The sequence below is a fragment of the Frieseomelitta varia genome, unplaced genomic scaffold (genome assembly GCF_011392965.1).
Source record: "Frieseomelitta varia isolate USP_RPSP 00005682 unplaced genomic scaffold, Fvar_1.2 scaffold_229, whole genome shotgun sequence".
Taxonomy (NCBI): domain Eukaryota; kingdom Metazoa; phylum Arthropoda; class Insecta; order Hymenoptera; family Apidae; genus Frieseomelitta; species Frieseomelitta varia.
Window position 1 is genome coordinate 182,894 of NW_025109956.1, and position 13,275 is coordinate 196,168.

The 13,275-nt window shown below is 30.6% G+C and overlaps 1 protein-coding gene across 2 annotated transcripts in view; it reads right to left on the reverse strand.

The window, feature by feature from the left end:
* The window catches only part of LOC122527643 (tetraspanin-11-like), a 16,789-nt gene extending 4,006 nt beyond the window's left edge, over nt 1–12,783 (reverse strand). Inside the window, exons 1-8 of one of the 2 annotated variants that reach the window (XM_043652009.1) lie at nt 12,572–12,783; nt 12,120–12,413; nt 10,852–10,937; nt 8,307–8,519; nt 8,040–8,225; nt 5,316–5,438; nt 664–717; nt 500–592 (exon numbers count right to left, since the gene is read on the reverse strand). In XM_043652009.1, coding sequence (XP_043507944.1) covers nt 500–592; nt 664–717; nt 5,316–5,438; nt 8,040–8,225; nt 8,307–8,519; nt 10,852–10,899 — 717 coding nt within the window. In that variant the 5' untranslated portion in view covers nt 10,900–10,937; nt 12,120–12,413; nt 12,572–12,783. Of the gene's footprint in view, nt 1–499; nt 593–663; nt 718–5,315; nt 5,439–8,039; nt 8,226–8,306; nt 8,520–10,851; nt 10,938–12,119; nt 12,414–12,553 lie in introns of both variants that reach the window. The other variant, XM_043652008.1, reaches the window with a different exon arrangement.
* Between the last annotated feature and the right edge of the window lie 492 nt (nt 12,784–13,275).

The window sequence follows — 13,275 nt, forward strand, 5'->3', positions numbered from 1 at the left end:
ATATAAAAATATAAAAATATAATAAAACATAAATATATATAAAAATATAAAAATATAATAAAACATAAATAATATATATATAAAAATATAAAAATATAATAAAACATAAATATATATAAAAATATAAAAATATAATAAAACATAAATATATATAAAAATATAAAAATATAATAAAACATAAATATAAAAATGTAATTAGAATTATATATTTATTTTTTATATATTTTATATAAAAATATATGAAATATATCAAAAATAAATATATAATTCTAATTACATACATCAGAATATGAACTTACCTTTATCGCATTAAATCTACAAGCTGTGTGACTTTATATACGATATTTTGAAAAAGAAATATTTCTTTTCATATTTGAACTACGTTGAGATTAAAATTGAAATTAACTGTAGAATGTACGATTGTGTAAATCCTTCATACATCATTGAATCGAACAATCTGCCCTTTGTAAAATGACTAAATCATGGAGCGAAATTGTACCTCTTTATGCCGGTATCCATCATGACCTTCTTCGTCTTCCACTTGACATGCTACCTCGTCTATTGGTTTCGGGTTTAGCCACGGTTTTTCGGTCTTTCGTCAAGAAATAAGAATTTCGTGAATGAAATGTAGAAAAAATGTAGACGTTGATCGAAAATACTTACATCTTTGTTAAACACTCTTGACACGACGCTCATTGGACTTTCCGTATTTACTACCTGCAATAATAATAGAAATAATAGCAATAATAATAGTAATAGAAATAATTGATATTTATATATGTACTATAATTGTATATGTATTGTAAATATACAGGGTATTTCGTAACTTGTGGGACCCACTTCGGGAGCTGATTGTACACCTAAAAATAATGAAAAGAAGTCACATAAATATATATCCTATCTGTCTTCGTTTATGAGATATAATGAATCTTATAAACAGAGCAAACTCTAGTAAGCTAATTTTACCAAGGATGGTATATTCAATTTTCATAATAATGATAATTCGGATGAAGAAAATCCACATGTTATTGTGCATTCAAGACATCAACACCAGTTTAGTTTAAACGTATGGTCAAGAATAATTGATAAATTTTTAATTGGACCTTTTTTTCTTGATGGGAAACTAACAGGCACAAAATACGTTGATTTTTTCAGCACGCGTTTACACGAAATATTAGAGCAAATTCCAATCGATATTAGACTTGGCATGCGGTTTATGCATGATGGAGCTTCGCCGCATTTTAGTCGAGTGGCTAGGCAATTTTTAAATCGACACTTTGCAAATAAATGGATTGGTCGTGGAGGTCCTATTGCATGGTCTGCTCGTTCNAAAATCTATTGTATACGCAACATCGATTGAAAATACTAGGAAATACTAGGAAATAGAATAGAGCAAGGCTTTCGACAAATTTGAGAAACACCAGGAATGATAGAGAGAGTAATCAGATGAATGACAAGACGCGTGCAGGCTTGTTTTTAAATGCAAGGTGGTCATTCCGAGCATCTTTTGTAAAAGTAATTAAAACAGAAAATTCATTATATCTCATAAACGAAGACAGATAGGATAAATCATATATTTATATAACTTTATATGACTTTATATTAATCATATATTTATATGACTTTTTTTTTTCATTATTTTTAGGCGTACAATCAGCTCCCGAAGTGGATCCCACACGTTACGAAACACCCTGTATAAATAATTATATTTATATATCTACAATATATGTATATATCAAATAGAAATAATTGATATTTATATGTATATATCTAATAGGAATAATTGATATTTATATAGGTATATATTTACAAGAAAAGTGAAGGAAAATATATACAGACCGAAATGGTTACCGACGATCGTTTCATTAACACGGTTTCATCGATATCGAGTTCGGCGACAATATTTATTTGCCGACACTTCAAAATCATCGACAACGACATCATCAACACATTATCGATCTTGTGTTCTACAATATATTATTACAATTTTAATCAGTTACGCTTGACTTCTGTATTTACGTTTAAGCTAGTAGTTTTATTCATGCAGAATAAACAGAATGAATTTGCCCGAAGGAAATCAAAAAATTTCAGCCAAGTGATTCAAATTCTTTTTTGCAATCACGATTATTCAAAAATTTCTATTGATGGTATTGCGTACTATAAGTCGAGAAGTAAAAATAAATTATATTACCAACAAGGGAACATACCGAAGTCGGGATCGTCGATTTTGATGAAATTTGGCGCATGATTGTAGTTTTCAAAAAAATATTCAACCCGTATTTTTTTTTATCGGCTATGGTTAATGTTGTAGGGGTGAAAACTACCCTCAAAGTTCTTGATCGTGTTTTGAACGTATCTATTTATAAACAGTAGTAAGTACTAAACAATAAAATCAGCCTTTATCAGATCTAAAATATATTAACATTTAACATTTTAAAACATATTTACGAACAGAGAATAACTTCAGGTTACATCCTGCTTTGCATGCCCACCGAGAAAAATTTGAAAATAATGGATTTTTTTTATAATGAAAAATATCAAGATTCTATTTTATCGGTAATTTGTGTTTGAATATATAGTATTTATAAACAAATATTCAAGAAAATTTGTTAACATTTACTTCGGAAAGACTTATCAAAAATAATATTAAATATATTGTTTAAACAAAAGTTTTATTTGCAAAAAAATATACACCATTAAATTCGTCGTTTAAGAAAACACTAATTTCATCATATACACAAAAGTGATATCTTCAATGATTTCGGAGATATTTAACAAAATATGTTTCGCACCCCCAATTTTGAAGGTTGTTTTCACCCTTTCAATATCAACCATTGCCGATAAAAAAAATATGTTTCGCACCCCCAACTTTGAAGATTGTTTTCACCCTTTCAATATCAACCATTGCCGATAAAAAAAATATGTTTCGCACCCCCAACTTTGAAGATTGTTTTCACCCTTTCAATATCAACCATTGCCGATAAAAAAAATATGTTTCGCACCCCCAACTTTGAAGATTGTTTTCACCCTTTCAATATCAACCATTGCCGATAAAAAAAATACAGGTCAAACATTTTCTTTGAAAACCACAGTCATGTCAAATTTCATCGAAATCAGCGATTTCGTCTTCGGTATGTTCCCTTGTAAGTCATGTCATACAACGTGTTCGTGATATCACGTTTTCCTCGTAATTTTTTTCTGAAAAAAATGAAAAAGGATAAAGGTTCTAACGTTTTGTACGATAAGTGTGATAATGTACTCTAATTTTTTTATATTTTCAGTATTGTTCAAGAAACATCATCTTCGATTTTTTTTTGTAGATGAAATGATATGTAATATTTTTTAATAATTAATCGATACAGCTTGTCGTTCTCTGTAAAAAAATATTAATTTATGTGTGGCGAAAAACTGTTAGTTTAGGAACTATTTCAACTTTAATTTTATAAAAGCTATGCATGAAAGACAAGGACAGTATGTTATAATGACAATAGTTTCCTCCTCTTTCATACGATAGATTTTACGAAATTAAGGTTACAACCGTTTGATTTCCACGGAGCGTGATCACACTGTTCAGATTTCACGTCGAAAAGACGAATTGTCGATGCTTTTTTGAATTCTACTGAACTCAGCGCGCCCAACTTTATCGATACTTGTTGCTTTCTTTCATAAACCACATTTATTTATAATACATTTCGTTTCTAGCTGCTATCATTTTCAATTATTTTTATTCAATAAAAATTAAAACCATTTAGATTAATATTCATAAACTAATGGTAATAATGGATAAGTAATTATAAAATAATGGTAGTAATGGACTAATATTTATAAACTAATGTTTATAAATAAGTCAAGTTGGGTCAGAATAACATGTATAAGTGAACAGGAGATGATATCTCATAAAAAAAAAAGATACAAAATAAAATTTTTTGATTCAACGCTTCGTTTTTGAGAAAATTGAGTTAAGATTTATCAAATACAAGTGTACCTTTAATGAAATAAATACAAAATCTATTTTCTAGAAAATAAAACTAAATAAAAAAATATTGTTGTACATTTTTTTTATTTATTTTTGCACGTCGAATAATTCTCCTTTATTCTGCCACGTTTAGAATTAGCTAAATTGAAATATATACTTAAAGAAATTTTCAAAGTCGATTTCTTCGAAAATAAAATCATTGAAAAATCGTGTCGATGAAAAACATCGTCGATGAAATGATTGCCAAAAATTTCAACATGTCGGTAAATAAACACTGTGAACTCGGTGTCGTATCGGCGATTTACAAATAATCCGACCAAGTTAAAAGTAACTTTTATTTATTTTTATGATTTATATTTACGGTTTTATTAAACACGAAAAAAACATAAGAAGATCAAGCATTAACAATAAATAAAATGAATGTTATATATTCAGTAATCAGTAATTTAAAATATGGAATAATTCTACATTTTTAATGGACATTTTTGAAACATTGAAATTCGAATCTGTACTCGATACTGATAAGTATATATATATATAGATTCATCTTTCATTTTAAACATTATAAAACGTCAACAATAAACACACACACACTATATATATATATATAGAGTGTGTGTGTGTGTGTGTGTGTATTGTCGACGTTTTATAATGTTTAAAATTAAAGACAGGAATACACATGTTACTCGCATAAAAGCATGTCAGAAGCTAGAAAATGATACTACTAGCATAAAATTTATACATAAAAAAGAATGCTTGCAAAAAGTATGTGAGTATTTTTTGGTGAAAAAAAAACTATTTAATTTTCTTAACAATGCCTCATTGAAAAGTTAGTAAAACAATGAAATTTATATATTGGTAGAATACGAATGCTTGTGAAATTCAATACCACTACTTTATAAAAATAAAATTGCGCGAGACAGAGTTTATCTAAATTACTTGAAGGAACGAACAATAATAGTTTAATAAACAATCAAATGTATTGAAATTGAGGAGCACCTCATCAGGAATAAAAAAAGTTTAATTGTGCACTGCTTCGCAAGTAACAGTAAAATGCAATGTTTATTTCATTTTGCAAACGAGAAACGTCCGTGTTTCTTATGCAAAAAACGCTAATGCGTAAATTGAGTAATTAACATATTTATAACAACATGTTAGTTACTCTCATACGATCAGGCTGCATGCCAGTAAAAATATGCTATGTCTCTAGCAAATGTACAATTTGTTATACGTTTGTCGTAACGTGCCATTTATTAGCATACAAACTACTCGCCGGTGGCATGCTTTTTCATTAACATATATATTGCCACCTTAAGGGATTCTGAAAATAAATCCGTACCTCTACGTTTTTCAAAACGCAACAGGTGAGCGGGACTTGCCTCCTGTTCCCCGAAATTTGCGCATCTCTCCACCATGCTGTGCCATTGTAGTCCCCATATCCATATATTCCGCAGCAATTGAACTGCAACGAAATGATACGTTTGGTCATTGGACTGTAGCAGCATTGCCTAAATAGATGTCAAGCGTCAGATGTATTTTATTTTTCGAGTGAGAAATGAAATTTATATCGTGTGACTTCTGACATTTCGACGCACGTTGCGTAGAACGTGGAGCATCGTTTAAAATTATCGAACGAAAAACGGCTACGCGATGGCGTTATGCCACGTCCACACTGGGCAAGATTGCTCACGAGCAGTTTCGTTAAGCCTGGATATAAACTGGGTAGAATTGCTCGCGAGCAGTTTATGAGCAATTCGCGAGTATTGCATTCACACTATTGCCGGCAAGTAGCTTGCTAGCAGTTTCAGGCTTGTTCATTTGGTTACCCTCAATGTATCCACATACATTTCGAGTAGGTTCTTTATCAAGTGAACACTGTTGCAAGCGAGCTCGTTGTAATCTGATCGCGGTTCGCTAAAGTAGTGGCCAGATTGCTATTGGCAAACAATTCGCGAGCAGTTCTGCCCAATGTGGACCCAGCATTACGATCGTCAAATAATTATGCGAATATGTGTTAGACGACCAAATATTCTCTTTCATTAATGGTTTAACGCCATTTTTTTTAATTATATTCGTGTAATTGATTTGAAGTGATAAAGAATGAGAAAATATTATAGAAATTTTGAGATATCGTATTTTTTACGTGTGTGACGATTTGTTACGTTTTTTTTTTTTTTTTTTACAAATAGTATCAAAAGCAAAAAGTTAAAAGAGAGAATAGTGATGAAAATAAGCCGATGGTTTTATGTTTGGGCTATTTTTCTAAATTTTGCGATGATAAGTTATTTTATGTTTGGGCTATTTTCTAAATTTTGCGATGATAAGTTATTTTATGTTTGGGTTATTTTCTAAATTTTGCGATGATAAGTTATTTAACTTTAAGGAATGTAGTCACACAATTCCGTGCTTCAAAAATAAATTATCAATTATACTACATTATTAAATATTTTACTCCGTGCTAGAGTAGTGTACAAATAATCTTATAATCAATAATAAAAGAAGTGATTTACTTATTGAAGATTCAAAGAGTATGACATATTACAATGTATTGAATTTATCAAAGTATACAGATTGAATTATCAACTTGATCACCTTGAATGTCTTCGTTATTTTTGAAGATACGAAAAAACTTTGTCAACAAAAATTGTTTAATTAAAAAAGGAGGCGATAATATGACAGTAATAGTTTTTTTTTTTTGCAGATAGAGAAATTCAAGGCTATTTCAAAGCGACCTTCACTTTTTTAAGTGGAACGATATATTTTCTGCTCCATTAATCGATGCAGCACAACATACTCTATAAAAAAGAATTAACCTACGTATTTCGAAGTATATTATCAGTATATACTATAATATAGTATATAACCCATGTAATGTACATATTAGTTTAGGAGATATTAGTTTTGGATCTTAATTGTATGAAAAACGAGAAAAGATAGGGATAGTGTTGTGTTTATACTTTTGTGCATAGATCTTACAAAATTAAAGTTAAAATATCTCCTAATTTTTCGACATAAATATAATAAATAGGTCATTAGTTCTTTATACAGGATAAAATGCTGCATCGATCGTCGTATAAAAAAACGTAGTTTCATTTAAAAAAATGAGGATGACCTTGAAATCTCCGAAACTCCTCCAGCTAAAAAAAAGTTATCGTTATCATATTATGGCCTTCCCTGGCCGACATTAAACAATTTTTATTAACAAAGTTTTTTTTGTACCTTAATATAATAACAACATAATATATATAATAACAACGGAGGTATTCAAAATGATCAAGTTACACGGTCATCTTATACGTGTATAAAAGTAATAAAAGTATAAATGCATTCTTAATTTGATGCACGCTCCACATTCAGTGTTAAGTCTTTAGACTTTTGGTAATTTTAATACTTTTAATTATTTTACTTTAAATATAATTAATTTACTAATATACAATAATATTACAATATTATATATTATTATTATTTTATTATAATATTATTATTTATTTACTTATTTATTTATTATAATAAAATTTATTTAATATAATTATAATTAATTTACTTTAAATATAACCCACAAGTCAATATATTATAGGCTCCGTAATTTTTGTCTTAGTTTAATGTCTTGAACATATCTTGCACGTTTGAATATTGCAGTTTTTATTTTTTCTTACTTTTACACAATGTTTCTATCGAAAAGTAGTATGTCCTTTTTACCGAAATTTTTACACATTCTTTCGTTTCTACGACAATGCTTTGACGATAGAATTTTCTAGACGATATATAAAAAAAATTGTTATGTACCAAGAGGATTAACCTCTTGCGCTGGAATGACGTGTCACGCACGTCGAGAATTTCTTGTCCCAAATTGCAATGTTTTCTCAGTTTTAAATATATTTAAATGTAGTCCAGGCAAAAAAAAGAAAAAAAGAATGATAAGTTTATTACTTCTTAATATTTCTTCAGTGATGTCATACCGACGAGTTCGAAGAGAAAGCGACGAATTATTGTATACGGTTTGGTCACTCGTTATGGTCCGCGAACCAGTTGCCAGCGCAAGGGGTTAAACCTGCTGCTTTACCTTATATTGCGCGAAGTCGAGGCTGTGGCTGAAGGGGATGTCGCTGGTCGATTCGTGACCATAATCGACGACCAACTTGTTAATCAGCCGCTCCTCCAAGCCGGAAAGTATTTGAAATGTCATCAGTCCACCAACAGCAGCGGTGACAAGTTCGGTGACGATCAGTGCCACAAGCATGCTCATGTACTAGGCAGATAAAAATACATCGTAGATACATCTATTCTATTATAAGTATGATGTACGAGGTGAATCTATGCGATCACTTACGGTAGCCAGTATACATTGATTTCCATGAAGAGCAGCGCGACATCCAAAGAAACCGACCGTCAGCACCGTACAACCGAGACCCAGCAAACTGTAAGCGATTAGGTTGATAGTCTCGTGTGGGGTGGCGTCGGGTACGAAAAGGTTTAACAAGTATCCTTTGCTTGGCTCGCATAGTAAACATGCTCCTATCGTCAGTACCGTCCATCCAGCCAACTGTCGAATAATGTCTTTCTCTATAGCTTTTTCTCTACATGAATGATCTCTAATAAAATTTATGATCTAATGAAACTAACTATACATATACTAAGTATAGGAATAAAAATACAAACTAAGTATACATATACTAAGTAAGTATACATATAAGTATACAAATACTAAGAAAGGTAAAAATACAAACTAAGTATACATATATTAAGTATAAGAATAAAAATACAAAAAAGTATACATATACTAAGTAAGTATACATGTAAGTATACAAATACAAAGTAAGTATACATATACTATAAGTATAAGAATAAAAATACAAACTAAGTATAAGGTAGAGTAAGTATACATATAAGTATACAAATATAAAGTAAGTATACATATACTAAATATAAGAATAAAAATACAAACTAAGTATAAGGTAGAGTAAGGAAGTATACAACTAAGTATAAGGTACTTCATGCGCAACGAACTATCGCAAATGCAATGAAATTTAATCGTTCTTGCGCAAAATAATTTATTTTTATTTTTCTACGGCTATTATTTCAATTGTTGTTTACGTTTCATGATCTAATTATATAAATTACATAAAGTATCCTATACGTAAAGTATATTAATAATAATGTATTTAAAATTGCAGACATTTGTCGAATCTACAATATCTCCAACTGATCACGTGTGAAGCAACTAAGAAACATTTCTAAACATGAAAACCATCAGTTTTTGAGGAAATAATTTTTGAAGAAGAAAATACGAACGTGAAAACTCTCAATTTAAAAGAGAAAACGCAAATTTTAAACTTTGAATATTTTTTGTGTTACATAAATGACTACAATCAGTTTTATTATAATATATTATTTTTGCATTTACAATATATTATTTTTACACCTAAACATTTAAACATGTTATAAAAAATGCTCAAAATAAAAAGAACCTAGACGTACAAATTTTTCTGAATATCTTTCAATTGATTTATTTTCAAATTGTAGGTTTGGAAGAAACTCTTATTACTGCGAGCGATAGACCACCATTCTCTTGGAAACCATCAAAGAACGTCACCGTAAAGATTTTAATTTCAGTCACAGCGTTACAGTAGCTCCGCGAAACATAAGGTGTTATTACTGAGCCTTAGATAACATTTAACATCAACGACTGCTTGACATTTTCCACGATAGACTGCAAACGCTGTCGTTTCATTCGTATAATTGCAATTTAGCTTGCATCATTGAAAATGTTATTTCACACAGATAAAACAAATTTCTAATATCGTATTTCTTTTATTATTATCTGTTTTACTTGAAAACATTAATACTTAGATAAATTAAATAAAATCTTGAAATCTTTTGAAGTCCAAAAAAGTCTCGTGTTTCGCGAATTTGAAATTTTGTCTCTTCGAAACTTTAGAAGCTTTTAATAAAAAAAAAAAAGTATAAAATCAATGAATCATATGGAGCATGAGTAAAAAATGTTTAATCTGTGTGTATCTCGAATGTTGGGTGTGAAATGCTCGGTGGTCGACTTTTGTTTTCAAGGATGTACACAAATATGTGATTGATCGTAATTCTGAAATGAAAATGTAAAATATTCAAAATATTCTAAAGAAATTATTAAAAAAATATGTTATTACATTATCATCAACGCAATACTTTGAAAGACATAGCAACTACACCCGTATTATAGTTGGGTTTGAATGTTAATGTTCTTAAATAAGGATTTGAATTATATATTTTTGTATAGTGTTACTTCTTTTTTGTATTTTGTTCATCAATGAATAAAAATTTGTTAAAAAGGTGCTAAAAATTTATATAAAAGTGTTAATTCCAGTTCTTAAAATAAATATACATTCCTTTTAAAAAAATAAAATCAGCAAGTCAAATTCAGCTCGAGAGTTTCGAGTTTCGAAAGTTTTGAAACTTTGCAAAGTTTGAGTTTCAGAAATTTGAAAATTAGTTTCAAACCTATCCGTACAAATAAGGAATAAATATAACAGAAATTGAGTTTCTCAAAAACTGGCAGTGACAAAGAAGAATGGTTTTTATATTTGCATTCAGAACGCAAAATTCTATAAGAATCGCTTATCAGTGTAAAATATGTGTTAAGGATAATTTAGTATTGTATAAATAGCCTTGATATTTTCTTATAAAGCCTTGATATTTTCTTATAAACAAAGAACAAACTCGTATCGTGACTAACAATTAACATACTAAAACCAACAAACATATAGTATTTTTAAATTCTTATTTTTATTTCATGTAAATATAAAAAAAAAAAAGAATAAAAATACAAACAAGGTCGGCACGCTATGATATAATCTGTATTAATTAAATAATTAATACTTTACCCATATCAATAAGTTGAACGTAAATAGAACGAACTTCAAATACTTCATTTTGTTGATCGTTTTCAAAACATCAAATAGTCATTGATCTGTAAAATAATATCACTAGTGTTAATAATTTCAAAACAGTAGATCATTACAATTTTTTTCAATATAAAAAAATTGAGATTTTCCCTGAAAAGTGATTCTTTATTAATTACACGAAACAATTTAATAATTTTCAATTAGTATGGAATGAACTATATATAGTATAATAATTATTTTTGGAAATAATTCTCCAAATGCACATAACAAAAACATTTATGATAACACTTGTTAGTTGAATTTTTGAATATAACATTCTTAAGTTATTTACCTATTAAGTGGAAATTCACTTACGTAAAAAAAAAAATCTGTCACATCTGTGTGATTGCATTCTTTTTGAAAAATTTGAGTACTCGTCAGAAAAAATGGAGAGACATGGGAGAACAATAGTTATTCGAACAATTATTGAGTTTTTGTAACGATGTTGAAGCGCAACAACGTGAGTTTATAGTTTTCGGCAAACAAAGGACGAATTTTAACATATTCCGGTCGGATTATCGTTAAAAATAAATCGACCGGAGAAAGAAATTTTTAAAAATGCTTTCATTTTTGAAGAATGCAAAGTCAAAAGTATTGTAAATTTTGAAAAGGGCTCGGAAATTACTACGAATTGGATGTATCTCAATGCAATAATATAGTATTTTAGCATAGTACATAGCATTTCGTATCATATAGGAATTATGTAATATTTTAATTTTCTATTTACTGTAACGTTAATTAATTAGTTAAAACACATTGAAACTGAGTTGAGATTAATCGCAAAATTCGTGAAACGGCGCGATTAATCAAATAGTCTATGATTAAACAATCGTAGACAATCACATCTTACTAATTAATCCTAATAACTACACACATGGAAATTAACTAAATTGAAAGCGTTCCTCGACTATTCTGCACTAATTACAACTAAATGTAACATGCTTTGTCGCGTAACTTAGAGTCTCTCGAATAGGAAATAAATTAATTGTTCGATTTATTTTGAATTACAACGATAAAAATTCAAGAGTATTAAAATTTCTAGGAAAACCACGTATATATGTACACTGTTCACTGCTTCCCCGTTTCGTAACAGCAACGAACCAACGAAGAATTCATTGTTTTAATAAAAATACACTGCAAACACTTGAACTTTGACATCTTTCAAATAAATATTATAAAATAATTACTTTTTCGATGATGTTACTTGCCATATTTCAGTGGTAGTGTCGTTCAGGTGAACAGGTCCCGATGAAGGAGTAGATTGCCAAGTTAGTGGCCCTGCGAAATCTCTTCGACTTTCGATAGTTACTCGAAACGTGTGGGAAACAAGGGCGGGAAACAAAGCGGAAGAAGGCCAATAAACAATCGTCGATTATTTTTTATAGATCGATTCACAGGTGGTTCACTGTTCGTAACGCCCACTTTTCCTTCCACTTTTCCTTCGAGTCCCATTACCCGTTATCAAATACGAACACGAGTACGTGGAGGAGATCTTCCGTGCGCTGAAACGGCGATCAAAACGAGATACATGTACACAAAACACACACGATCGAGTAAGAAAGCGAGGGCGAGGGTGAGAAAGAGAGAGAGAGGGGGGGGGGGGAAGGGAGAGAAATATTTGTTGACGAAAGATGCTGATTACCAAGGAAAATCGATGTACCGATCTCCAGTTCCTGGAGTTTCCCCGGATTTTCCGCGAGGCTTCTCAAACGAAACACATCCCTAACACCGATGGAGAACCCTGCCGCGGACGATCGCGACGATACTGCCGAGGGTGATTGCTGCCAGGTCCCGACGTCATCTGCTTCGGGAGCAGTGTGCACTCTCCTTCTCGCTTTGAGTTCATCTTCCGCCCTTACGTCGTCCGGTGGTTGGTCCAAATGCGACTGCGTCGCATCGTATCGGCGCCGACGCTCTCTCGTCCTCTCCTAGTCGATCGCTGCTCGTTAGTCTAAACGTTTCTCAACTCGACCAACTTTCGTCTCGTTGTCGACGACGAACCGCACACTGTACCAGAGGGCCAGCTCTTCCCTCACGAACTCAATTTACCAACGCGGCTTTTAAACCACGACTGACCAGTTTCGAGCAGAATCGTGTTCGTGAGTTCTTCAAAATCATACCTAGCACTAGATTATCTTGTGACACTCGGACGTTGTTGCGTCACAATTTTGTCAATCTGAAATTCATCGTTTGTGGATTCTGAAACCCGCTTTATCGAATTTTACTTTTCTCCGTAACGTGCAGCAGTAAACTTTAGTTGTATTGTGGTAGGAGTAGTAGTAGTAGTAGTAGTTTAATTAATATTTTCGTAAAAGTACTTTGTATTTTTAAATAATTCACATTGGTTTCTTCTTCTTTTTTTTT